The 25,881-nt window shown below is 45.4% G+C and overlaps 2 protein-coding genes across 2 annotated transcripts in view; both read left to right on the forward strand.

Moving 5' to 3' along the window:
• The window catches only part of LOC309404189 (protein ELYS-like), a gene marked incomplete at its 3' end in the record, with an annotated part of 36,501 nt that extends 27,073 nt beyond the window's left edge, over nt 1-9,428 (forward strand). The window contains exon 12 of the mRNA XM_081998573.1: nt 9,381-9,428. Within this exon, the coding sequence (XP_081854699.1) occupies nt 9,381-9,428 (48 nt within the window). The remainder of the gene's footprint in view (nt 1-9,380) is intronic.
• Nucleotides 9,429-9,991: 563 nt separating this feature from the next.
• LOC309404190 (protein ELYS-like) lies at nt 9,992-25,332 on the forward strand (the record flags this gene model as incomplete). The annotated part of the gene is made up of 12 exons (XM_081998574.1): nt 9,992-10,476; nt 11,732-11,985; nt 13,386-13,566; nt 14,351-14,558; nt 15,823-15,939; nt 16,958-17,042; nt 20,537-20,687; nt 22,006-22,138; nt 22,226-22,407; nt 22,850-22,911; nt 23,849-23,977; nt 25,318-25,332. The coding sequence occupies exons 1-12, from the start codon at nt 10,356-10,358 to the stop codon at nt 25,330-25,332; spliced, it is 1,638 nt and encodes a 545-aa protein (XP_081854700.1). The 5' UTR covers nt 9,992-10,355.
• Between the last annotated feature and the right edge of the window lie 549 nt (nt 25,333-25,881).

A 25,881-nucleotide genomic window follows, 5' to 3' on the forward strand; every position in this document is an offset into this window, starting at 1 on the left:
GCCGGAAGGAGGATCCTGGGAAGTACAGGTCTGTCAGCCTCACCTCCGTACTGGGGAAGATCATGGAGCGGTTGGTCTTGAGAGTGCTCACAGGGCATGTGCAGGACAACCAAGGGATCGGGCCCAGCCAGCAGGGGTTCATGAAAGGCAGGTCCTGCTTGACCAACCTGATCTCCTTCCATGACCAGGTGACCCGCCTAGCGGATGAGGGAAAGGCTGTGGATGTTGTCTACCTGGACTTTAGTAAAGCCTTGGACAGCGTCTCCCACAGCATTCTCCTGGAGAAACTGGTGGCTCGTGGCTTAGACAGGTTTACTCTTTGCTGGGTAAAGAACTGGCTGGATGGCCGAGCTCAGAGAGTGGTGGTGAATGGCGTTAAATCCAGCTGGCGGCCGGTCACAAGCGGTGTTCCCCAGGGCTCGGTTCTGGGGCCGAATTCAGGTGAATGAACTGTGTACTCCAGCACACTCCAGCACTTTGAAGAGGCATTTTTTCTCACAGAAAGTGCTATCAAATGAAAGAAGGAAGAATACAAATAAAGAGGGGCATATGTGAAAACGTTGACTGTAAATGCTGATAGTCTTCAACCAGTTTACCTGAGTTTCTTCAAATGCTAAGTCCCGTGATGAATCAAGGGTGTTTTGAACACACTTAAGGACAGATTCTTCAGTTGTTACTTGTACAAATACCATCGACGTGGTTTTGCGAGGGTTTTCTTGCGTTGACGCTCGCGTAAGCCAGTTACTAGGATTCAAGCACCTTCATGACTGATTTTTGCAAAAATGACCTGTATCTTCTCACCTCTCTTTCTCGCTTTCTGCCTGTCTCTTTTCTTGCAAAATGTTAAGGAGAGCTAACTTGGAGCCAGATTGCTAAGACACTAGGGTTCTCCTCTTACGGTGAAGGCCTTAATGGTCTGTTTTTCCATGTGAAACCTTACCTGATTTTTGGCAGTGTTTAAAACTCCTTGAAAAGCCTCCTTCAAAAGCTAATGCCAGTTAGTACTTTTCCTGTGCTTACAGAGTGCGGCCGTGAGTGCAGCAGACACCTGTTATGAAGAAACTGTCAGCTTTACGGTGTGCTGAATGGTCCACTTTTGTAAGTGTTTCCTCTCTGGTCTTGGTGCAACTTGCAGTCAGGCACTGGTCAAAATGACAAAAGATAGCAGCTCAAAGTGATTGCCAGCTGAGGGTGCAGAAAGAGGGAATCTGTCAATAAGCAAGGGGGGCCCATTAAGAGCTGCTTCTGTATTCCTACTAACGAATGGCATCTATTTTTACAATTAAGTGGAACGACAGAAGTAACTATTTTTCCTGAGCATTCTGGGTCTCGCTCACATGTGTGACTTAACTCAGCTCCTCTCCTTCCCTTTCTCTGCCAGTAGCGCAGCACCTCTAAAATGAAGCTGTAGTTTGGGGTCCCACAGACCAAACATGGTTTGAAGCGTAGGACATAGAGACGATCCCTGCTGCCAGGCATTTGCCGTCTCTGCTTCCCAATCCCAGACCCCAGCGACAGTGCCACACGGAGCTTTTTCCTTCCTGCCCAGGAGCAGCTTGCTTCCCAGCCACTTCCCCAGTCCGTCGGCTCCTTCTGGAGGAGAAGGTTCCCTCTCTCCTCGCCTTTGCTCTCCTCCTGCCCTTCCTGGGGCTCGGGATGGAAAACCGCTCTCTTTGCCATCCTTTCAGTCAGGTTTCCGCTGGCACTCCAGCACTAATTCCTTCCTATTCCAGCTCCCATAAAACGAGGTGCCATAAGACACGTCTGTTATCCCGAAGCGGATCAGGGCTGAGTGACCCTGTAGCCGCAGCAGCCGGGCTGTTAGCAGGTGCCAGGAGCAGAAGGTTTAATGTTTCCAGCACCAGTTCAGTCCTGCAACGAGCTGACTTGCTTTCATGTGCCGATGAACGCAGACCAAGAAACGCCCCACGCCCGAGCTCACTCCGTGCAGGGCCAGCTGTAGTTGTCCCTGCAGGGGATTTGTCTGCCCACCTGGCGTACCCACACTTGCAGTGGGTCAGGTCTGGTTTGGAAGTATCCCATCCCACATTGCCCCACATCCTAGAGGCACAGCAGCCGTGGCTCCGTTGCTGCCAGTTAGGTTTCGGGGCGGGGGGAAGAGAAGGGTTTTCCTGGACTGGCAGGGGCAAAGCAAACCAGGCTGTGATTGCTGGTAGCAGTACCAGGGGGGGCATCAGGTGCTTCCACCTGAGGAGCAAAGCGGCCATGAGACTTTTCACTTGTGAGGTTCCGGAGCTACATGGGATATTTCTGGACGGGGAAAAGAACAAAAGAAGAAAAGTCATGTTTGAGAGGAAATCTTGTTGTGTCCTGGGGTTCTCTGGGTAACAGCTTCTTTTTTGTCTTTTACGTATTTATAGATTTTGAAAGGACAAACAAGATCAGGAGCAAAGCAGTAGTGAATGCAAGTGCCAGTGAGAAGATTCAAAGAGCATGGAAGGCTGAAAATAACAAACTACTCTCCAGGCTGTCTGGGCTCGGGAGCACAGGGTGACCAGCAGACGGTGTTTCATAACGTATTAACCCCGGTATGCCAATCCCAAGGATTTCAAAATACTTGGGAGGGAGAGAGGAGACCTGCATGAATCCTGCTCAGCCCTGACACACGTGCAGGAGCACAGGCCTTGTTGTGCCATCCCACCCCTGTCCGGATTAGGACTCCCTCTGAGCCCGAGATGAGGCACGGAAGAACCAAGGCCAGCAGGAGCCTTGTCCTGGGTGGGCACTGCCCGCAGGTGGGTGCTCTCCCCTAACTGCCTGCTGGCCAGCTCGTGCTCTGCTTCATTAAGGCAGCCTGACAGCGCTGCTGAGTCTCTGCCTGCCGGCATGGGAGTAACAGTTAATAGTCTGTGACTTGGGATTTTTTCCAAAGGTTGTTGTTTTTTTTTTCTCCCCAGACATACTGCTTTTAAAAACTTAAAAAGGAAAAAAACAACCCACGAGACTGCCTTTGAGAATTGCTCCCTATACTCATTTGCAGCACTGGCATGCGCACATCCACTTGCTCAAAGTCAGTTCCCTTATCAAGTGTTGATGGTTTGCTCAAGGTAAAAGTCCAAAACAAGTGTAAGAAAGGATACTGCTGGCAGGAGTGAAAAATGTTCCAACTGTAAAAGTGAGGAATATTATAAGAAAGAGATGGAAGCGTTTGCAGTTGGCAAGTACTTGCAAACACTTTTAAAGGGGATTTTGTGTCTGCTACCCAGCAAGCTGTCGGGGAGAGTTTTAGAGAAGGAATGGTGACAAGCCTTCGCTGGTGTGGTATTGTTTACTGGTGTGGTGGAGAACGTACTTAAATTGGTAGGAGAGAGAGTCGCCAAAAACCTGGGCCTGTTGCATGTGTCGCAGATGCTTTGGCAGTTCATCTTCTCAGCTTGCTGTTTGTAAAAGTATCAGAGTGAGATACTCAGAAGCCGTCTGGACATGGTCCTGGGCTGCCTGCTCTAGGTGACCCTGCTGGAGCAGGGGGGTTGGACCAGATGACCTCCAGTGATTCTGGAAGGCCCTTCCCTTCATTGTGATTCTGTGATTCTGGACTTTGTGCTGCTGGGCACCCTACCGGTGTGGTACGCTGGCAGTGTCTTGTGAACTGTCGTCTCTCTCTGTCAGGGAGGCTGCGTGTGTCTTCTATACTGAGACAGTTAGCACCTACGCCTGTCTGTCCAGCTACATTGCGCAACGTAAAAAAGAGCATAATTTCAGAGCTGATGTGGGAACTGTTGCTACCTTAGCCACGTTAGACGGGGACTGCAGCTCTTGAAGGTAAGTCTAGTTGTGTTAGAGGATAGCCATCGGAGGCAGCTGGGTAAACTGGCTCTAGTGTCAACTTCTGATCTGTGCTGGGTTGGTTTGTTTTTTCATGTAAAGGGAAATCAAATCTATGCTCTGCATCATGGAATTTTTACGGTTGGAAAAGTCCTCTAAGGCCATCGAGTCCCACCATCAACCCATCACCACCATGCCCACTAAAACATGTCCCAGAGTGCCACGTCTACACGTTTTTTGAACACCTGCAGGGATGGTGAGTCCACCACTTCCCTGGGGATCCTGTTCCAATGCTTGACTGCTCTTTCAGTAAAGGAATTTCTCCTGAATCCAAGCTAAACCTCCCCTGGCGCAACTTGAGGCCGTTTCCTCTCATGCTATCGCAAGTTACTTGGGAGAAGAGACCAACACCCACCTCACTACAACCTCCTTTCAGGTAGTTGTAGAGAATGATAAAGTCTCTCTCCTCTCAGCCTCCTTTCCTCCAGACTAAAGAACCCCAGGTCCCGCAGCCACTCCTCTTAAGACTTGTTCTCTAGAACCTTCACCAGCTTCGTTGCCCTTCTCTGGACACGCTCCAGCACCTAAACGTCCTTCTTGTAGTGAGGGGCCCAAAACGGAACACAGGATTCGAGGTGCGGCCTCACCAGTGCTGAGTACAGGGGCGTTATCCCTTCCCTACTCCTGCTGGCCACACCATTTCTGATACAGGCCAGGATTCTCTTGGCCTTCTTGGCCACCTGGGCACACTGCTGGCTCATGTTCAGCTGACTGTCCACCAGCCCCCCCACAGCCTTTTCTACTGGGCAGCTTTCCAGCTGCTCTTCCCCAAGCCTGTAGCGTTGCTTGGGGTTGTTATGACCAAAGTGCAAGACCTGGCAGTTGGCCTTGTTAAATACCATGCAACTGCTTCGGCCCGTGATCCTGCCTGTCCAGATCCCTCTGTACAGCCTTCCTATCCTCAAGCACATCAACGCTCCCGCCCAGCTTGGTGTCATCTGCAAACGTACTGAGGGTGCGCTTGATCCCCTCGTCCAGGTCGTTGATAAAGATACGAAACAAGACTAGCCCCAAAACTGAGCCTTGGGGAACACCACTTGTGACTGGCTGTGAACTGGATTTATCTTCGTTCACCACAACCCTCTGGGCTCGGCCTTCCAGCCAGTTTCTTACCCGGCGAAGAATGCACCTGTCTAAGCCATGAGCCACCAGCTCCTCTAAGAGAATGCTGTGGGAGACACTGTCAAAGGCTTTACTAAAGTCCAGGTAGACAACATCCACAGCCTTTCCCTCATCCACTAGGCGGGTCACCTGGTCATGGAAGGAGATCCGGTTGGCCAAGAAGGATCTGCCTTTCCTGAACCCATGCTGGCTGGGCCTGATCCCCTGGTTGTCCTGCACATGCCCTGTGAGCACCCTCAAGATGGACTTCTCCATAACCTTCCCCAGCACCGAGGTCAGGCTGATAGGCCTGTAGTTCCCCGGATGCTCCTTCCGACTCTTCTTGTAGATGGGTGTCACACTGGCAAGCCTCCAGTCGTCTCGGACCTCCCCTGTGAACCACGACTGCTGATAAAGGATGGAGAGTGGCTTGGCAAGCTCCTCCGCCAGCTCCCTCAGTACTCTCGGGTGGACCTATCAGGCCCCATAGACTTGTGGCTGTCCAGGTGGCTTAACAGGTCCTTAACTGCTTCCTCCTGGATTATGGGGGGCGTTATTGTGCTCTCCATCCCCGTCTTCCCGCTCAGGGGGCTGAATACCCTGCAGATACCTGGTTTGGCTACTAAAGACTGAGGCACAGAAGGCATTAAGTACCTCAGCCTTTTCCTTACTTTGGTGGCAATGTTCCCCCGCGCATCCAATAAAGGATGGGGATTCTACGTGGCTCTCTTTTCTAGATAATATATTTGTAAAAACATTTTTGTTATTTCTTATGACAGTGGGGTCTGTCTTAGACAGGGGTCTAGGTGAGCGTGCTAGAGCAGGGGGGTTGGGCCAGGTGACCTCCAGTGATTCTGGAAGGCCCTTCTCTTCATTGTGATTCTGTGATTCTGGAATTTGTGCTGTGAGAGGCAAGCGAGCTTAGCCACGTTAGACAGGGACTGCAGCTCTTGAGAGTAAGTCTAGCTGTGTTGGAGTATAGCCACAGGAGGCATCTGGGTAAACTGGCTCTAGTGTCAACTTCTGGTCTGTGTTGGGTTGGTTTGTTTTTTCGTTTAAAGGGAAATCGCATCTATGGTCTGCATCAGATGCAGGATCTTCGCTGTTGGGGGTTGTTGGCATAGGGAGCTGAAATCCTTTCTTCTATTCACCTTCTGCCGCAGATTTGTGCTACTCAGAGAGCTTGTGGGGCATCCGCACAAACTCTGCAAGGCAACCTGTAGGCTGCACTTGAGTGAAATAAGCCTGATTGATTGATTGATTGATTGATTGTCGAAGACCGTCTCTGTTATGCTAGTGGCTTTTTAGAGTAAACCTCGGGGTTTGGATTAAATGCAGGGGTTCTGCCTCAGACATCAGGGGGAATTTGTCTGCCTTAGTGGGAAAGAAGTGACTTAGTGGTTGTCACTAGATCACCTGCTAACTCACAAAATCCTCTTTCTTGCAGGAGTGAAACACAGCAAAGTGCCAATTCACTGAACCTGACTGCTGAGGTGCCCGAAGTGTCTTTCCCATGTACTGCTTTTCCAGTGCTTGTGAGTTGCTTCCTGTTTTTCTGGGGAAAATGTCACTGAAGCAGTCATTAATAATAATTCAAAAAATTCTGTGACTGTCATCTTTACCTGTTATTCAACAAAGTGGGTGCTGTTTTTCTGAAAAGAACGTAGCTGTTCTTCCTGTTCTTCTTCTCGGGCTTCTTCCCACTCTCTGTCCTGTTTCCTTTGAAAACGTGATCTGAATAGTGCCACACAATATTGTCCCTTCTCTGATCACCGAGTAACACTCCCCTGAAGTCCCCTGAGCTTCCACATCGGGCTGAAGGAAAGAATGACGCCCGTCAGCTGCGGCCTTTCCCAGCGAGGTCGTGAGCCTCTAGGCGCAAGAGGGAGTAAAAAGTTGACTGGCTGTGTCTTGGGTGCTTTTCTCAAGTAAAGCGCTTTTTCCAAAACTAAAGGGGTTTTTCTCAATCCTTGCAAAGTGAGCATGTAGTTTCACACGCGTATGAGCTAGCACAACGGCTTACTGCCTCAAGATGGGGACGGACGAATTCCCTCTCCTGCTTCCCATTTACATTGTCCTGCCTGTTTCGTCGTCCCAGCTTTTATGCTTGCTAGTTCTCTCTGCAAGCCAGTTTAACTCTCTAACCTGGTGGAAAACAATCTGCTTTTCTGGGTTAGTTTCCTGTCTGCTTAGGGAGTTCACTTGGCTCATAAAGTGCGCTAGAAAGCGTTCAAGTCAGTGCAAGGCAAGCCACAGGAATAGAGTAGGAGAACAAAAGGGTAGAGGGAGGGATGGGAGGCAGCAGCGAGGCCTCTGTTGTGGTGGCAGTGAAGTCAACATGTTTTGTGAAATCGTATGTTCAGCGCAGCTGACCATAGGTTTAGCTTTTTCTTCAGTAAGGCCACAGCGTTGTTGGCCTTTGATTTTCATGTACTACAGTCAGCGACAACTGACATCCCAGAACTCTGGCTTGGCTGTATGTCATTCTGCTTGAACACGTAATTGCTTGACTTTTTTTCTTTTCCCACCTGGAGCTTTTTAATCCAAAACTCTATCATCAGTCTACGACTTGTGATGTGTTCCTTCCCTTGGAAATAGCTGATGATGCTTGGAAGTCGTAAGTACCGAGGGTGAAGAAGAATGGTAATTTTGGCAACTTGTACGCAGACCACTTTGGTATAGGATACAGCTGGGAGGTTGGATTCCGGCTTACTCCTGAACGTGGAGTGAGCCTGTTGCGTTTTACACTAATCTGCCTTCTAACAGACAGAAAGAGGAATGGGATTGTAGTCGCTGTTTTCAAAGAGAGCAGAAATGCAGTTAGTGTTGGCTATATCCCCTAAAGGAGAGGCTTCATGCCTCTACCCTAACTCTCTCTATTTTGCCACTGTTTTGATTTCCCACTACTCCTTGGTTTAGCTTAGCAGAATGATGCAAGTACAACATCCTAAAAACCAGATCGCTCTATATGCACTGCTCATAATTGATGATGGATTTTACCTTCCTAGTTCCATGTTGCCGAGCCAGATGTCTAGAACAAAAATGTTTAAAATGTCCATTGGCTTGCTAGAGGAAACCCGGGCATGGCTGATGCTCCAGCATTTTCACATGCTGTTATATGCAGTTAGTAGCTGCCGCATGATTGCATTTACTTAATGAATGGTCCAGGTGTTGGAGTGTTACTTCTTTGACAGTTCTTACTGGTGCTATTGGACTGGTAAGCACACTTGATGTGTGCTGTAGGCAGAAGTACACTGTGTCAAAGTGTGAGCTTTCCAGCAGAGCAGAATTCTTTCCGATTTGGTGGGGAGTTTGGCTGGTGAGTGGTTTGTTTAGAAACTCAAATCTCCCCAGTAGAGTATGTTAAAACTGGATTTCCAGTTTGGCCACACAAAGTTCAGGCATTCCCTCTGTGCTCTTGGCCTGCCCAGGCAGGCAGTGGCGAAGGCGGGGTGACTCACGGAGAGCATGCAGTTGAGAAGCTTTCTTGGATGCTGCTACCTTCCCTAGTGGAAGATCCTTGTTCACTCTTTTTCTGAAAACCACCTTGCTACTACTATGATATGTTGTATTAGTAGTCGTGGAGTGCTTGGACCACTACCCTCTGGATGCGACCATCCAAACAATTCCTCATCCGCCCAGCAGTCCACCCATCAAATCCGAATCTCCATTGGGTGAGTACTCGTGGAGTACTCACCACACAGACTTGTTTTTCAGACACCTTGGTGCTTATTTACAGGAAAGATTTCTTTTTTATTCACTACAGTCATCTATGCTCTTTTGGGAATTTTGTGCTGTTGTTTAAAACTCCTTAATGTATGTTGTCATAGCCAGGGTTCTCCCTTAAAGGAGGACTGACCACCTGAATATTCGGGCAAATTCTGGCAAAGTGGTCCGGCTGGCTGGCTGCAGCAGCGTCCCGCAATGCTGGCTTTGCCATCGGCAACATTTCTTTCAAAACGTTGACTTGTGCCTCATGCGGGACCCTGATTTACCCTGACTTGACACTTGCTGTGTTTCACGCGCTCGTTGTTTTCATGCTGGCAGAAGATGCTGGAACATGCTCACAAGTAGAGTGCTTGTGACTTGCAATCGAGTAGATTCCAGTGCCCAGGTTTCAGAGCATGACCTTGCTTCGCAGAAGTAACAACTCATAGAAACGGTATTGGTTTATAAACATTTCCCTTTCCTAGCTTTGTGTTGCTGCCAGAGTGTAGTCTTCAAAACTAGCCGTAACCCCCAGTGCTGTAAGGAAAATAGGTTACTAGTGCACGCTGGAAGAAACAATCCTAAAACTGTAGTTGCAGGAGAACACGTGTGCTGCAGTTAATGCAGCAAGGCTTTGTGTGCACATTTAGGTGGCTGGCTGTAGTGCTTCGTAGTACAGAGTAAGGGTTCTGTTTGACGCCTGAGTTGCTCCGCGTGTGTAACAGCCGGGAACAGTGAACGACGCGTACTGCCTGCCTTTTGAGACTTCATGAAGAAAGCAGTGCTGTTTGAGCAAGATAATTAAACTGTCTTGTCTTCCGGGGGCTTTTTCAGTAACGCACAGAACTTGCAAAACATGGATACTTCAAGCCGTTTGTATTCGCACGTCTATGGAGTATCTCTTATTTGGCCTCCTATGTAATCGTGTCAAACGCTTCAGCTTTTAAGTTTTCCCCCCAAAAAAATAAAGGAAATTTTTGTTAATTCCTGCCGGGAAGGACAGGCGATAGGAAGGAAGGGACTGGAATAAGCAATACAAGGATTCAAGCCCAGGGAAAAAATCAGTGCCTCGAAGTGCTGCGTTATGTTTACGTTGTCAGAGTACGGAAAACTACTTTCTAACTGATGAGCTCTGAAAGTCTGTATTGCTCGTAATGTGAAAATATCAACAGTACATTTTCTGGAAGAATTTGAGAGTGAAGGTAGTTAAGAACTTAGTATTCCTTAATGTTCAGAATAAACATGCAAAAGTGAACAAGACATAAATGATGCATGAAATCTACTAGAAGACAACTGACAATAAATGATATGGTATAAAACCAAGGGAAAGGACAAATGGAAACTTATACCTGTTACTGAGAAGCTTTTTAAGATACGATTTTTCTCAGGCCCCGTCTTACTAGCCTATGTGAGTAGACTTGAACTCGGTGTACTGTGTTTTTTCCTGTTACTTACCTTGTCAGTACCTCTGTGATGCCTTTTGCTGGTGATCTCACAGGCATCGGGAAAGCAACGGGTTCTCCTTTTGCTCTGCTGTGGGATCAAAAGCTGTCCTGAGTGCCATTTTTTTAAGGAAAAGAGCTACAGGCGATGTGGAGGAGATTTTTCAGAGCGTACTGATGAAACTTCTGTCAATCTCGGAAATATTTATGGCTGACATGAGTCTGGTTTTGCATTTTTGCCTTTATTTCCAGTGAAGAATGGGAGACCTAACGGCTCAGGTAACGAGCAGTCTGCTGCAGTTTCCCGAGGGGACTATCCAGGCCCTTGCGGAAGACGGAATAACCCCAGGTTCTGTGCTGTGCGGGAAGTTTTCTGGAGGTGAGCATTTTCCTTTAGTTTTTAGGTATAAAGTTGTCACTGCCTGGAGGTTACCTGACGCGTAGGGTCACGGTATCAGCTGTGTCAGGTTGGTGCTGTTAAGACGCATCAGGTTTTGAGAGAACAAAAAGGATGTTTTAACGATTAAAAATGCTAATAGTAAAACACTAGCATTAGGTGTTCAATTAACAAAAGCAAATAGTTAAACTTTGACATTACAACAGCTTGCACTGGTCTTGTGCCATTAAAATAATTCACTTAGTTACTATGCTCAGTCAGTGGGCCCTCCTCCATTTTTCATTAAACAAAAGGCAGTTTTCAAAAAAGTAATAGTGTTGCTTTGGGCTGTATTTATTTATACCAGCTCAAGCTCTAGGACCATCCAACGTCACATGCAGAAATAGTTCTTCTGCAGTGTTGCAGAGGCAACCCCCCCCATTTTTCTTTTCTAGTCTGAATGAAAACAGAAGGAAGAGGATAACCCTGTTCAGCGCCGCAGCCCCATATCTCCCAAGTACTTAATGGGGTGCAGATGAGGAGCCAGTGAGAGCTGCTGGAAGTGGCTGAGCAGATTAGGTAGTTGAGTTTCTGGGTGATCTGAAACTGGATAGAGCTGAGTGCCCATCTGGATGTCTAGGCTTCTGTTAAGCCCAGGTAGAGTCCATCTACCGGACTGTAAATGCAGTAATTGACTTAAGACTTCCTTGGAGCTTGAAGTAGCTCAGTGAAACAAAGTGTGCTACATTCTTTCTGTGATCGGCACGTGTAAAAGCCTAAGTTTGCTCAAACAGTGCCCATTTTAAGATAGTTTCTTGTTGAAGTCCAAACCCCTGCCCAAAGTAGGCATGTGTCAAGTAAAACTCAGAAACTAGAAATGGATTGGTTTAGATTTGTTGCGTCAGAAGTATGCTCCAAGAGTTGTATTCCCGTATGTATTCAGGTGATTTCTAGCAAAAACAAGCCAAACATGGTATAAAGACTGTAGATCAATATATTGTAATCTTTATCGCAAATGATCAGAATTCTTCAGTGCAGGAATGGCAAGTACAAATGCAAAATAAGAAGGTTGTTAATTCTAAGATGCGTTGCCTGAGGATTTCAGTAGGCGACTTTAAATAATTGACCCAAGTGAGGTAAGTCAGTCTTCCTCTGTTAGGTACTTTTCTTGAAGGAAAGGGGCAGTGACTGTGATTTTTCAGTTGTTTTCAACCTTCTCTTGGAGATGGGCCATAGTCAGCTTGCTTTTCTCTTACAGGGAGAAAGCGCCTAGCATGGCTGGCGTGTGGTCCTCAACTTGAGGTCGTGAACTCTGTGACAGGAGAGCGGCTCTCGGCACATCGTTTTGGCGGCGTGAATGAACAGCCTCCCATTGTTCGTGTGGTAAAGGAGTTTTCCTGGCAGAAGAGAACTGGACTACTGGTTGGGTTGGAAGAAGCCGAGGGAAGCGTTCTCTGCCTGTACGACCTTGGAATATCAAAAGTGGTTAAAGCAGTTGCTCTTCCAGGAAGGGTGCGTACTTTTTAGTTGGAGAAACGAAGCTTTTAGGTGGTTAGGTGCTGCATAGTCCTGTTGCAGGGAAAGCTGTGGAGCGTCTCTTTGTAGGAGGAATTTTTTCTATATTGCCTTAAGACGCTGTCACTTCCGAGTACCCCGTCAAGACAGCCTTGATGTAAAATCCTGGACTTAACGGTACCATTATCGTTTGAGTTTACTGATAGTGAAGCAAGTTTTCTGGTTTTATTGTAGAGCACATAGTTACCTAACTCTCCACTTGCACAAAAAGGCATTGAAAAATACCTTTTTTTGGCCAGAGAGAAGAACAAAAAACCCCACCCCACTCTTCAAACTGTCTGTAACATATGTTTCCTACATGCTTGATTTCTGTCAGAAACACTGCCTTTAAAATATGTCCAAGTTCCGCAGTTGTGCAGTAGATGGCTTGGGCACATTCCTGCAAATCTCAGACTAGCAAGCAGGTGGCTTCAGAGCACAGCAGGTTTTTATGTTGACTTAGGACAGGCAAAAAGAGCCTTTAGTGAGTCACCTGACAGATTGGAAACCTGCAACAAATTAAAGGTGCCTGAACTACTAATAGGTACTGCTAAGATTAGAATTCTTGTGACCAAGATGAAAGGTAAATTCTGTAGCAGATTGCCAGGCCGTGTAGTCATAGTAAGCGCTTGATACGGGAAAGGAGAAAGCTTTGGGGCTTAGGGATTTGGATATTTTTCCCCAACTCTGGGGGTAAAAAGAAAGATATAAAAACATGGCCTACCTTGTGGTGCTCACTTCTTTGTGTTCTTTTCATGTGAAACTTTGTTGTTGACGTAAAGCTTTTTCCGTTGTGTTGCATCTTGTAAGAAGGCTGAACGCTAGTTCTTTTGTTGTATAGCTGTAGTGCGGGTGCCCGCCGCCTCGTCTGACTGACAGCCATGGCTTATCCTAATGCCTGTTTGGCAAAGGTGACACCGGCTGTATGGCAGTGCTGATGGGCTGTGGGCAGTGGGAGAACTAGATTTAGTTTTCTTTTTCTTACTTAAGTCCCTTAAATATGATAAAGTTTCTTGCATAGAACTGATTTTCTGTGCTTTCTTAGAGTTAATTATTTCTACGGAGGAGGTGGAAATTGGTAAGCTCTAGGAATAGAATTCCCAACTTTAAGGTGAAGTTAATTCAGTTAGGTAACTGTAGGAACTCTAGTAAGTGGAAGGCAGGAACAGGTTTTTGTAGAGGGCCTTCTGTTCCCCCCCCCCCCACCTTGATGTAATTGGAAACAAGGCTTTGCTTCCGAGTCCGACGATCCTGTATTTATTGTCTTGTTTCTGATGTGCTAATTCTGGCTTCACTTCTGAATGATTTCTCTTCAGCTTGTCAAACAGCTTGAATAGCAACTTGTAGTTTTCCTGTAGGTAACTGCTGTAGAACCCATAACTAATGACGGAGGACCCAGCGTGAGCACTGGGCACCTACATCGGAGTCTGCGATGGCTCTTTGGAGTGGCAGCAGTGGCTACAGATGCTGGTCATCTACTTCTGGTTGACCTTTGCTTGGATGTTTTGTCTTGCCATCAGAATGAAGCAGAAGCATTGGGTAAGCTTGCAGGTTTTAAACTCGAATTTGAAAGGAAGGAAAGGTGCGTCTTTTAAATAAACAATACACGTCCCACTTTGAAGATACTAGTGTGCAGACATTTACGACTGCTGATTGCAGATGGTGGTTTGACACCGTATAGTCCTCAACTGATTAAGAATGGGAGCGGCTTAATATTCCTCCCAGTGCTCTAAATGCCTCCCTCCCACCCCGACCCCTATGTCGCTATGATTCTTGCCAGTGAGGTGTAGGAATTGTAGCATCTGAGTCGGTGCAGCTGCCTGATAGGGAGTTGTGTCAGAGGTGCCCTATTTCTCCGGAATGTTCTTGTGCTTCTGCAAATTGACTTGGGGCAAAATTGGGGCTCGTTTTTTAAAATACATCTGACGTATGAAAAACCACGCATTTGGATGAATGAAATCTCTGATTTGTGTACTCCGATTGCATACGCTGCTTCGGCTACTACAGCAGCGGCTTCAGGAGTAGATGTCACTTCAGATAGATAGCTTCATCATGAGGCCCAGACTCCTCTGATTTACAGAGCGCAAGAAGAATTTGTCTATGAAGGTCACACTTTTACCAGGTTTTGAAATACGAGTGAGAATACCCATCGCGTCAGAGAGTTCTTAATGTTCTTTGAACGCATCCAGCATGGAAATAGCAAGAGAAGTGTTGCATAAACAGGTGTTTTGCCTGGGACGGTAGAAGTAGATTATACCTGTTGTCACGTCAGTGTTTAAAATGGCATACCGCATTCATTTATTGTGTGGTTTTGTGTGTGTAGATCTAGAAGTCGTCACTAGAATCCCTGCTGGAGTTCCACAAAGAAGAGAAACTGTGACCAGAGAAGGAAGACATCTCTGTTTCCAATTACAAAATCCTTCAGGAGCAGCAATATCAACCCTGTGCTACATAAGCAGAAGCAATCAGCTCGTTGTGGGTTTTTCAGATGGCTACCTGTCACTATGGAGTATGAAAACGTTGCAGCGGGAGTAAGTAGGCCTGTACCCTTGACCATGCCAGGATGGGGAGGGGTCTCAATTTTCTTGCTGAAGGAAGTATGTTAATTTAGGAGAGAGACCTTTTTCAGGGACTGGAATTTTGATTATAACCTTGGAATGTTTGGAAATCCTCTTCTGAGACAACTGCTAAGTCCTACATGGATTAAGTGGACCGCCTTCTCCCCCATGGACTAGCATTGTTTTCCTTCTTGTGCCTGTGGATTGAGGAATCGTGGAAAGCATGCTCCTTTGGGGTGACGTCAAGCAGTTAGGGTGCGATAGAGCTGAGTTCTGTAAGACAGTGTGTCCTCTCGGTAGAATTCAGTGAAACCAGGAAATGTGTGTATTTTGATGAAAGAGATTTTAGAAATTATGTTGCAGCACCAGTTGCTGCCATTGGGGCATACATGGAAAGGCTTAAGTATGCTAAGAATGCGCTTTTGGTGATAATATTCTCTAAAGTGTCCAGGGTGAAACTAGTGAGACATGAAAAACCAGTAGCTGATCTGTGCCAGAAAGTAGATTCTTTCCTGCATTTCAGCCTTGACTGACGTAGGGGATTGACCCCTTCCAAGGCAATGATGCATGTGAATGAAAGTTTACTTGGAAGACTTGTAGATGAGCATAAGGGACGCATAAATCTATAAGCAATACAAACGAGAAGTTTTTAACTCTGCCACAGAGCAATCGCACTTGAAATACTTGACCAAATTCAGATAGGGATTCCCTTAAGCACATCTGCAGTGACTGACCAGAAACTATTGGATGCGTAAAAAGACAGTGGAGGAATAGTTAGGGGGCAAGAATGGATTGTGAAGGTGCAGATACGGTTCAGAAGCCTGGAAGAGAAAATGGTTTACGTCGTCCAAGTGAAGAAATGAGGAACTACATCTGTTTGGTGCCATTTTAGATTTGTTCAGGAGCTAGGCTGCTTTTTAAGTTCAATATTGAAGTAGGCTACAAGAGCAGGACCAATCTTCTGCGTGGCAGCTGAAGTAGTCATTTGTGTTCCTTGTCCTCAGGCAGAGTAGGACGTTAGCCCAGGTTATTGCATTTGATGGACAGTAATTTCCTCACCTCCTGACTGTTGCATAAAACGTAGTGGCTTCCTTGACTCACTTGTCTGAGCCGGAATTATGACCTTTTGTGCTTTGAGGATAAGCATGTAAGGTGCTCTTTTCTCAGAAGATGCTTCTGCCCTTCTGCAGTTTGTGCCAGCGGGCTGACCTTTCTTCTTTTTTCTTGAACCCTGTAGGCACCACTCTCAGCTTGAAGGAGGAAGGATTCCTGTCTATGCTGTCACTTTTCAAGAGCCTGAGAATGATCCTCGCAAGTGTTGCTACTTGTGGGCTGTTCAGTCTACACAAGAAAGGTGAATTGAAACTTACTGGAAGCCACTGACTTTTTTTTAAAAATATATTTGTTGACATACAGTTGGTACATGTGTATTGCTTTTGTTTATGTAGCTGTGTGGGAGGTTGTCTGAGGTAGGGAAGGTGTTACGCTTACAAGGCAATTTTGACAGGCTTTAACGGACGTGAAGAGGGACCTAGTAGTTCCTACCTCCTGAAAAGAACGCAAAGCAACAGCAGCTGTATTTTTGTGCTTGCGTTCTTAAATGATTTCCTTTGTTTCTTGACGACTGCTTCATGGCTTGTTTGATATTCGCACCACGGTATTAAATTACTGTTAAAAGTAGTTGAGGCTGCAGATCTAGCCCAGTAAACGTGCCGATATAACAGCCTGCTGCCCCTAAAGGAGGGAGGTGACAGTATTGCCGATTCCCTTGCGGCAACTCTAGCAGTCTTTGGAGCCTTCACGAGCCGGTTCGGCTCAGCTGGCAGAGAACGATCACTGGTCAGCAGAAAAGTCACCGGTTGCCTGCTGGGCTAATGAATCAAATCAGTATGTGGAAGGGTGCAGTGTATGCAAGAGAGGGACTGGAACTTTGGTGGGAAGGGACGGGGAGAAAGAGCTCTCTCTTCCAGCACCGGGAAGCTATTTAACCAGCTCAGGTGTTCATGGAGCGGCAGTCTGCTTAAGTTTGACTTTAAAGCAGTTTTGATCGAGAGCTTTTCACCATGAAGAAGTGAAGAGATATTCTATTTCCACTATTTCCACACTATTTCCAACATTATTTAGTCCATACAACATGCTAAAGCCTCCAAATTGTATGGTTAGCATTTGCCCCTCAAAGTGTGCTAGTGTCAGAACGTCCTCCTTTATGTTTTAGCAGCTAAATGTGACCAATCGTGATGTTTTGGGAAGTGGTGTTTTTCTTTTCAGCAAGAACACACTCTTAAGAATACTTCAGTCTAGATCTAATAAAATGATAATGAGGACTACAAAGCAGCTTTGTCATCAAATTTCCTCATTTTTACCTTTTTCAGTGAAGGTGATGTTGTGAGTTTACATCTGTTGCAGTTAGAATTTGGTGACAGAAAACGCCTGGCATCAGGACAAGTCATGTATGAGGTAAGACGTGCATGTATGTGAGAGGAAGAAAACAGTCATTTTCTCTAAGTGCGTGTCAGTTAAGTTGTCAGGGCTAATAGTTACCATCACAATTCCGAGACCTCTAAAAAAAGAAATGGTTTGCTGAGCTTCTCGGGCATGGCCTATGGCCATACTTTTTGAAAACAAGCCATACAATTGTATACTGCAGTGTCGTGTGTTCCAGCTAGATTCGTCTGTAAAGGGCTCGTATAAATTCAATTCCTGAAGAAGCAGCAGCTTTTACCCGTAAAATTACTCTTGACTGAAACAGCAAATTAATAGCACGTAGGAGGAGAAGACAGGACTTTGAGTAGCTTTGCTTAACCAAACCGCAGGCTTGAATAAGCTTCTGTCTCCCTTTCTTAAAATACGGCCCCCCTCTCTCTCTCTCTCTCTCCCCCCCTCATGTCCTTTTCTGATCTTCGTTTTTATATTCTTGTTTTTCTTTTGAGCTCTGCAAGCTGGACTTGGAATGAAATGTAGTTACAGCGTCTCTTAAGTGTTGATCCTGAAGCTTAGTAGCTGTAAAGGTAACCCTTTCTACTTTTTGGCTGGGTCACCTATGCAGTCTACTCTTAAAGCCAGCAAAATATGTACATACAGTAAAGAGTGGTATGACTTGGTCAGAAGAGCATACATAAATTTTTAGAACTGGCTTCAAAGGTGGTGTGTTTAAAATATAGATGAGGTATCATGATATTTCTGATATCTAACAGATGTAAGCCACATCTGTCTGTGTGTATATATAATTCTACTCAGTAGAATGTATATTTGTCTAATGTGTGTATAATATTTATAATGTATGTATAATTGTCTTCAGTAGTATGCTTGGAACTCTTCCAAAACCTTTTTGAGGGGAAAGCAATCTCACTTCAGAGCAAGTCTTTCCTCCTATTTTGATACTTTCTCGTGCATGTCCTCAATAGGTGTGGAATGAAATAGGGGTGGTTCTTGCATCGTGGTACTCGTTTCTAAACACTCGCGTGGTACATGTTCTTATCGGGACTCTGCGTTTTGATTTTCTGCATGAGTTTACATTTGGATCTTTTTGGTTTTCCTTCTATAGCAGAAAGGTGCTTCCTCACTTGTAAGCGTTGCTTTTGACTAGGTAAGGGTTGGGTGTTTGGAAAAGGTGGTGTTTCTCTAAGATGCATTCTCTCTCATGGTGAGAAAGTAGAAATATCTTCAAGTGATTCAGCATGATCTAGATATGGATGTCATCCCTTTGTCTTTGTTTATGCGCAGTGTTTTTTTTATATGACATAACTATACCGTGCTCTAGAGGAGGAGAGCACCCTGATTGGGTTTTTTTAATTGTACGTGGGCTTTCTCTGTGGTTCTCTGCTGCATCTCTTGTAGTACTCTAAGCACTTTGGCAGGTTGATAGGATACTTTGCTCTGTCTCAACCCTTCAATCCTAAAATGTTTGACCTTCAAGTCTTTGGCTGTTCTTTGTCTTGGCCGTCTTATTTTCCCGAACAAAAGGTGTGACGCGTGTCAGTCTTTACCTCAGAGGGTTGAAACGTTTCATCAGCCTTTAAAAATGCATCTACTAGAAACTCCAGTTGACACTGTTGAAAAAAAGCACACAAAGGGATTAAATAGGGTTACTGTGTTTGTGGCCTGAGAAAGCTGTGGTGTACTTAATGTAAGACTTTTAAGCCAGTGCAGACCATGCAACCAGCCACACGTTCACAGGCTTGTGAGAGGTGTCAGGCACCAGTCTCTGGGTTTGAGGCAGTTTACTGCCCCGCTGTTTCCGCTTCCCTGTGATGAGTGTCGTGGAAGACTGAAAGAGGAACCAGTCGTACAAGGTAAGTGGAAGAGAGAACGAAACAGCTGGACCCTCTGGGGAGAAGAGACAGGTTCTTCAGCTAGCTTCCAGATGAGCCACTTACACATACCAAGACGGGACAACACCTACAGCCAAAAAAAGCACCAAAGCCCAGCAAAACCAACTCCCAACCCGCCAAAACCTCCCGAAGACGCACTAGGGCAGAATCTGTGCTCTACAGCGGGCACTTTTAGTCTCAGAATACTTCCTTGTAGTCACAGAGTGGTCAGTACTACATGACTGTCTGCCTACATGGCTGGCCGAGTCAAGTTTCTTGTCCGACCTCAGTGGCAGCAAAGGTAAGAGTTGTTCCCACTTGCCAGGCCAAGTTTGAGTGCATCTCATCTGAAAAGTGTCTTCATATTTTACTGGTCGATAAAGACAGTGCTTAATATCTTCCATACAATGGAGTTCCTTCCCTTAGATTTGCTTGCCCCAGGGTGGAGAATGTAAAATACGCTGCTGTGCTTCAGAATTATTTTTCTTCTCAGTAATGAAAGAATTAATTTTGGTTTTTAAATTATTTTTGGTTTAGACTGCCTTGATATTTATTTCCTGGAACTATGAAGAGAAAGCTTGCCTTTTCTCAGATTCGGCAAATTAGATGTAGCGCATGAGATCATCTGGGAATGTGTTGTTTCATGCCAGTTCATTTGAGAGCTCTGAAAGCTTAGGGAACTTGGGTAGAATGTGGTCTGATCAGTTTGGGGGTTGTTTTATGTTAGGTGGTGCGTGGGGTTTTTGGGTTTTTTTTTTTGTTTGGTGTTTTGTTGTTGTGGTTTGTTTTGGGTGGTTTTTTAGTTGTAGAGCTGCCATTTGTCCACAATACACACATTCATGTGTTGTGCGGTAGACCGGTTGAACAAATGCTGTATTTGCAAAGAGAGCATTTCAGTTAGTGCTTACTTGGGAGATGGTGGCAGCAGAGTTTCAACACAATCCTGCCGGGGTCTCTGTGTATCTCAAAGTAGTTTGCTTACTCTGCACCCCATGTCCTCTCTGTTTTCCCCTTTTGCTGTTGGCTGTGCTTGGTGCAGGAACTGAGGGATATTTCACCCGTTAGTCTCTGACAAGCTTCGAGGAGGAGCTGGTAAGAGCTGACGTGGTTTGAAAGAAGATTGTGAACCAGTAAGAAGGCCTCATAGTTGCGACAGAGGGGTGCATGTTCTCTCCAGTGGTGTGCCTGCAGAGAAGAGCTCTCAACAGAGCTTTAGCTGCTGTAGTGCCACGACTTTTCTAACTCCATCGGTTCTGTAATCAAGACATGGAGCAAAGAGCTTTGCGTGCATATCTGTTGTATTATTTCAGGTATCGCTTTGTAAATATACGTTTAGGTTTGTAAAGAAGCCTTGATGCCGCATAGAATTCTGCAAAACATCTTCCGATCTGAATAACGTTAGGGAAATGCTACATTTTGGAGCTGTGCAAAGCCTTCAGAGCCAAACTTACCCATTACGATTTGACATTTAATTCTCTTGCATGTCAGTTGTACCTGCTATTTACCGTAATAAAGAACTCAAGGGAAATACACAGTATAATATGCATATTATGTCAGAGAGAGACATTCGTTCATATTTAGGTATACTGTATGTTTTAATCTCAAAATGACCTTTTTCCTCCTCTTTTATTCTTTCCCCAGGGTTTGGAATTCTGTGATGAAAGGTACAGCTTAGATCTCATGGGTGGAGTCTTTCCCTCGAGAGGGCAAACGAGCAATATTAAATTACTCAGCTGCCAGACTGTAGAAAAATTTCACAAATGCGTTGACAGCGAGGATAGCGTTAATGAAGGTTTGTTCTGATGTCCGTGTTTGGTTATTCTACAATAAATGGTTTTGGAATCTAAGCAATGAATGCTGTTCTGTACCCACAGGCTGAAGGTCTTAAATGTCTGCATAGACTAGCTTGTTGGGCTTATTTAAAAAGAAAAACTGTGTGCTTAAGTGATGTGGGACTTCTTTCAGGGGAAAAATAGGTTTTATTTTGTGCTTGCTGAAATGCTATAGTGATATATGGTGGGGTCATGTGTATAATGCTGGTCAGTCCCTTTATTCCTCCAGCTGTCGTCTTTGAACAACAAGATCATTCCCTCCATTGCTTAGGAATGTTACCTGATCTTTTTTTTTTCTGTTCAAACCTGTATCTGCATCTGCATCCAGTTGTCAGCCAGTCACAAATGCTGCTCCCCAGGGCTCGGTTTTGGGGCCCGTCTTGTTTCATATCTTTATTGTTGACCTGGAGAAGGGGATCGAGCACACCCTCAGTAAGTTTGCAGAAGACACCAAGCTGGGCAGGAGTGTTGATCTGCTTGAGGGTAGGAAGGCTGTACAGAGGGATCTGGACAGGCTGGACCAATAGGCCGAGGTCAATTGTTCAACAAGGCCAAGTGCCAGGGCACTTTGGTCACAACACCCCCATGCAACGCTACAGGCTTGGGGAAGAGCGGCTGCAAAGCTGCCTGGTGGAAAAGGACCTGGGGGTGTTGTTCGACAGCCAGCTGAACATGAGCCGGCAGTGTGCCCAGGTGGCCAAGGTGGCCAGCAGCATCCTGTCTCAGAAATAGTGTGGCCAGCAGGAGTAGGGAAGTGATCACCCCCCTGTACTCGGCAGTGGTGAGGCTGCACCTTGAATACTGTGTTCAGTTTTCTTTACTTCAATATATGCTGGAAAGGGGCTAGTCTTAAAACTTGCAGTTGACTCAAATCTGGAAATTGTGAATGCCTACTGATTGATACGAGTGTACATGATAAATAGTTGTATGCTTTCTGAAAGTAGCAATGTACGTGTCCCTAGCATATTTTTTTCCCTAAACTATTTGTCTAGCTAAACGTCTTGATCAACTGTTAATGTCTGGAAAACTTAATTAGCTAATAATTGTGTGTTTGCTTTGGCTTAGAACTGATACCATTTGAACAAGAAAAAGGGGCAGTATGACTGAAACCTATCACAGAGGTGTTTGCTATTCCAGACATTTTTTTGATTATTCTTAGTAAGTGTTGTGTTTCATGAGGGATAGAACAGAATGAAGCCAAAACAGAAAGTGGTGTTTTGAAAATATCAGAGAGATCATCTTTTCTACACATAAGAAACAATGTCTTGTCTTTTACAGTAATATCTCCCGAGACCAGTGTGTCAGTCTTCACTTGGCAAGTGAATACATGTGGTCAGGGAAAACCATCTGCTTATTTGGCTGTATTTGACATTAATCGCTGGTATCATGCTCAAATGCCAGATTCACTAAGGTAGGTTTTTCTTACATTGTTTTCAATACCCCTCCAAAAACTTCATTTGAATGCCGGCCTTTAGCTTATGCACTTGTTTTCTTTAAGGCCAGAAGAATTCCTTCATGACTGCCCCTACTTTGGATTGTGGTCACTGGACACTGTGATAAGCATGACTTCTCCAAACCTCCTTTTGGATATTCTGGTACATGAGCGGAGTCTAAGTCGGGGAGCTCGTCCTTCTTATCCACCACCTGAGCAGTTTTTTCATCCAAGGAACTATAATTTTGGTAGGTATTTCACTGCTTTTGGTTGTGAAATTGGTTCTCCTGTTCATTGTTTGTCAGTCAAAAACCAAACCAAAACAACACAACCTCCCCCCAAACCCAACTCTGATTACATTGTACTAACAAGTTATTTAATATTGTGGAACGTCTCTGACAGTCTGCTGAGTTTTGGGTTTTGGTGCTCTTGTCATGTAGCCTGTGAAGTGGTGGCGGTCATAAAACGAAATGACTTTGAACGGAAGCTCAAAGCACAGCGCCTCAATAGCACTAGAGATAAAATTTCTGCACGCAGTAATTGTTTTTTAAAACAGGTTTGTAAGTGATCTGATGAAGAAAATGGGTCCTCAGTTATGTCTTTCCAGACACTGCTGTTTAAAACTTGTAATCTGGTCATAACCTGGCTGTGAGAGTATGGGAGGTTGTCAAACGTTCCTTGTTTTTGCAGATGTTACGTGCTTGCTGACCTGCGGAGTTGTTCATGTGACTTGCACCGGCTTCCAGAAGGAGGTGATCTTTTACTGTGTCTTTACCGAGAATGTCAAGAGACGTACCTTGTCTAAGTTTTCTATTGCGCGGCTTTGAGTGTCAGAGACCATTTTATGCTCGTCCTGCCCACCCACGCGCATAATTGCAGTTGTGTCCTGCCAGTTTTATGCAAAGGGTAACGTTTTAGGTGCACTCTTGGGGCTGTAAAACTACCGTTGTCTCCTGTTGAAGCACGGTCGGGGATTGAATGTCTAGAAAGGAATAGAACGCTGCTCCCGGAGCAAGAACAAAGATGTTGTGGAAGTCGGGGAAAGCTGTTACTTCTTTACTACCCCTCAGTGGAACTGCCTGCATAGTCCGGAGTTAGGGTTTTGATCCCCGGTTAACTTGAAAAAGGTGGACAGAATGGAGAAAGTGGAAAATTATTTAACTGTTGGAGAAGAAATGAAATGTTTTTTTCTCCCAAACTTGGCCGAAGTATAAGTTCGGAGCCACTGCGCAGATTGTGACAAAGAACTTTGCATTAAGTTTGAGCTCACTAAATATTTCCAACATGCATCAGCTTCTGCACAAACAAGCATAGAAAGGATCTTCCAAAGTGTGATTTGAAGTTGTGTGTTAGTTTTAGCTTACATAGAACGTATTTTGTGTCAGCGTTCATGGAAACAGAAAGGCCTGTATATTGACAGAGAAGCTAAACAATGCTTAACTAAGCATTGCAAGGGCTGATAGTTTGTCGTACAGGATTTTTTGAAAGAATCTGTAACGGTTTGTCTGCCAGCTTTAAGACTCTACGTAGTACCACTTACTCAGATTGCAAACCTAAAGCTTATTACTGATGCAAGCTTTCTGACAGTTTACCTGAACATTTCTATTATTTCTCTTAGTGGTTAACCCAGAACCTCAGTGACTGAATAATAGTGCTGTCTTAATCTGTAATGCTCGATTGATGTTTCAGACCTTGAAGTTTTTAAAGAAACAGGGTCCTGCAATAAGAGAAGCCATTCATGAGAGCTACAAGAGGTGTCTTGTAGCTGGCTTGCTGTCTCCGAGACTAGTTGATGTTGAGCCATCCAGTTTGAGTCAGGTGAGTGCACATCAGGGAATCAAGGGGGAAATACGTCCATCTTGAGCCTGACTGGCAACAGCCCCAGCAGATCTGTCTTTAGAGACCCGTCTATTAATCCTGCGCCACAGATAGGCACAAGGAAGTGTGCAGTCCGTGCTGGTCATGCGCAGCAGAAAGCGTCTTTCCCTCAGAACGACCTTGATCCCCATCACTTTCTCAAGCGTTAGGTCCAGTGCAGTAGCTGACGAGGGGGGTGTCTCACTCGGATGCGAGCTATTGCAAACATCAGCTTGCTGCACTAAACAGGATCATTTGCTTCCAAGGAAGCTACAGTAGCCCAGTTTTCTCCTCTTAGACGGCCCTCTTGTTGCTGCAACACCTTAATCACCTTTGTCTTATGACACCCACGACCTTCTGTCTGCTTTCTCCCCCCATAGTGACTTCACCCCCCTCTGTCATAGGCTTCCCATCTGCAGTGCACCTCCCTTTCTCTCTGAAGAGTTTCATGAGAGATGGAGCCTATGTGGTGCACAGCCCATCTTCCCCCAGGCAGGAACTAAGCTGAAGGATCAGCTAGCTAGTCATTGCCCAGTGGAGCAAGTAGTAGGACAGGGAGAGCAGTCTTCCTGCTGGCCTCATCTTCCTGTCTCCTGGATTCTTCACTAGATTTGTGGAAGTGTGGTAGGGCAGAGAACACTTCTGCACAGGGTGGTGCTAAAATAAATTTCTTGGCAAGCTGGCCTAGCATGTAGACTGTTTCCTTTGCAAGCCTGATGTAGACTCTTACATTCAAATGAGATATTCTGATCATGACTCCAGTTTGGAAAAAACTTGGTAAATCAAGAACGTTTTTAATACCCTTTGCTACCTCTCAATCATTCAGAGACCTGTGATGCATTTGAGCAGGGATTTCTTTTGCATGTTAGTAAGACAAATTTCAGAATTGTGGTCAGGAAGCTTGGTTAGGAGTTTTGTTGGCCACCGTAAGCAGTATTTGGTGTGTTTCCCTTGTCTGAAACCCGTTTTCAGAAAAAGGTGGGAATACCCCATATGTATTCTAATGTGTAGAAATTGCTTTGGGTGTAATGAATATGCCTAGAAGGAAAGGATACTTTTGAATGTGTTTAAAAGCAAACAAACAAACAAAGAACCTAAAAGAAAAAAGTAAAAATTTATGAAGGATCATTTCACCGGAGAGAAGTATCAGAACACCAGCTGAATTAAGCTGCTACTGCGTGTCGCGTGTCTGTGCATTATCCTTGTAAAGGATTACCACTACATGATAATACGGTATTTGAACAGCCTAAAATTTAAACCCATTAGAATTTAAATGCTTCACGCCTTTTCTGTCATTTTAGGAAATTGTACCTTAGCGTTTTGGGTGTCAGAACGGCTTCCTGTCGTCCTAGTCCAGAAAGCTGCTTGACCTTAGTTCCGCTGTTTCCCTGCAAACGTCATTGCGTAGTTGTACTTGTTCTGTCCCCTTCGTGCATTCCTGACGGCAAACTCAACTGCACAAAATGCGCAATAGGTATTAGCAGAGGACGTTCCCAAAGCCAGTTAGTTGGAACTCAGTAAACTGAGACTGTAATGCCGAGGCATGCAAGCAAAGATTAGAATTAGCCTTCCGTAAGTTGAAATGTCGGAGGAAAAGTGAGAGTGTTCCTCAGACCAACAGGCAGCCCAGCCTGCGGCTAGAATTAAGCAAAGAATGTGGAATTAGTTGCATGTGTCCTAACTGGGTTTGTGGTGTCTGAATGAGGATACAGTTAGACACGGACGTTTAGTGTTGGTGCTTCATATATATTGGGGGAAAACAAGGGAGAGCCTGGTGTTTTGTCAGCCGTTTGAGAATTGCAGGTGACAGCAAGTGTAACAGAACAAGGTTCTGGAGAGTGCCAGAGGTGTTTTACTTTGAAGTT

This window comes from Phaethon aethereus (assembly GCF_964289735.1).
Source record: "Phaethon aethereus genome assembly, chromosome: 3".
Taxonomy (NCBI): Eukaryota; Metazoa; Chordata; class Aves; order Phaethontiformes; family Phaethontidae; genus Phaethon; species Phaethon aethereus.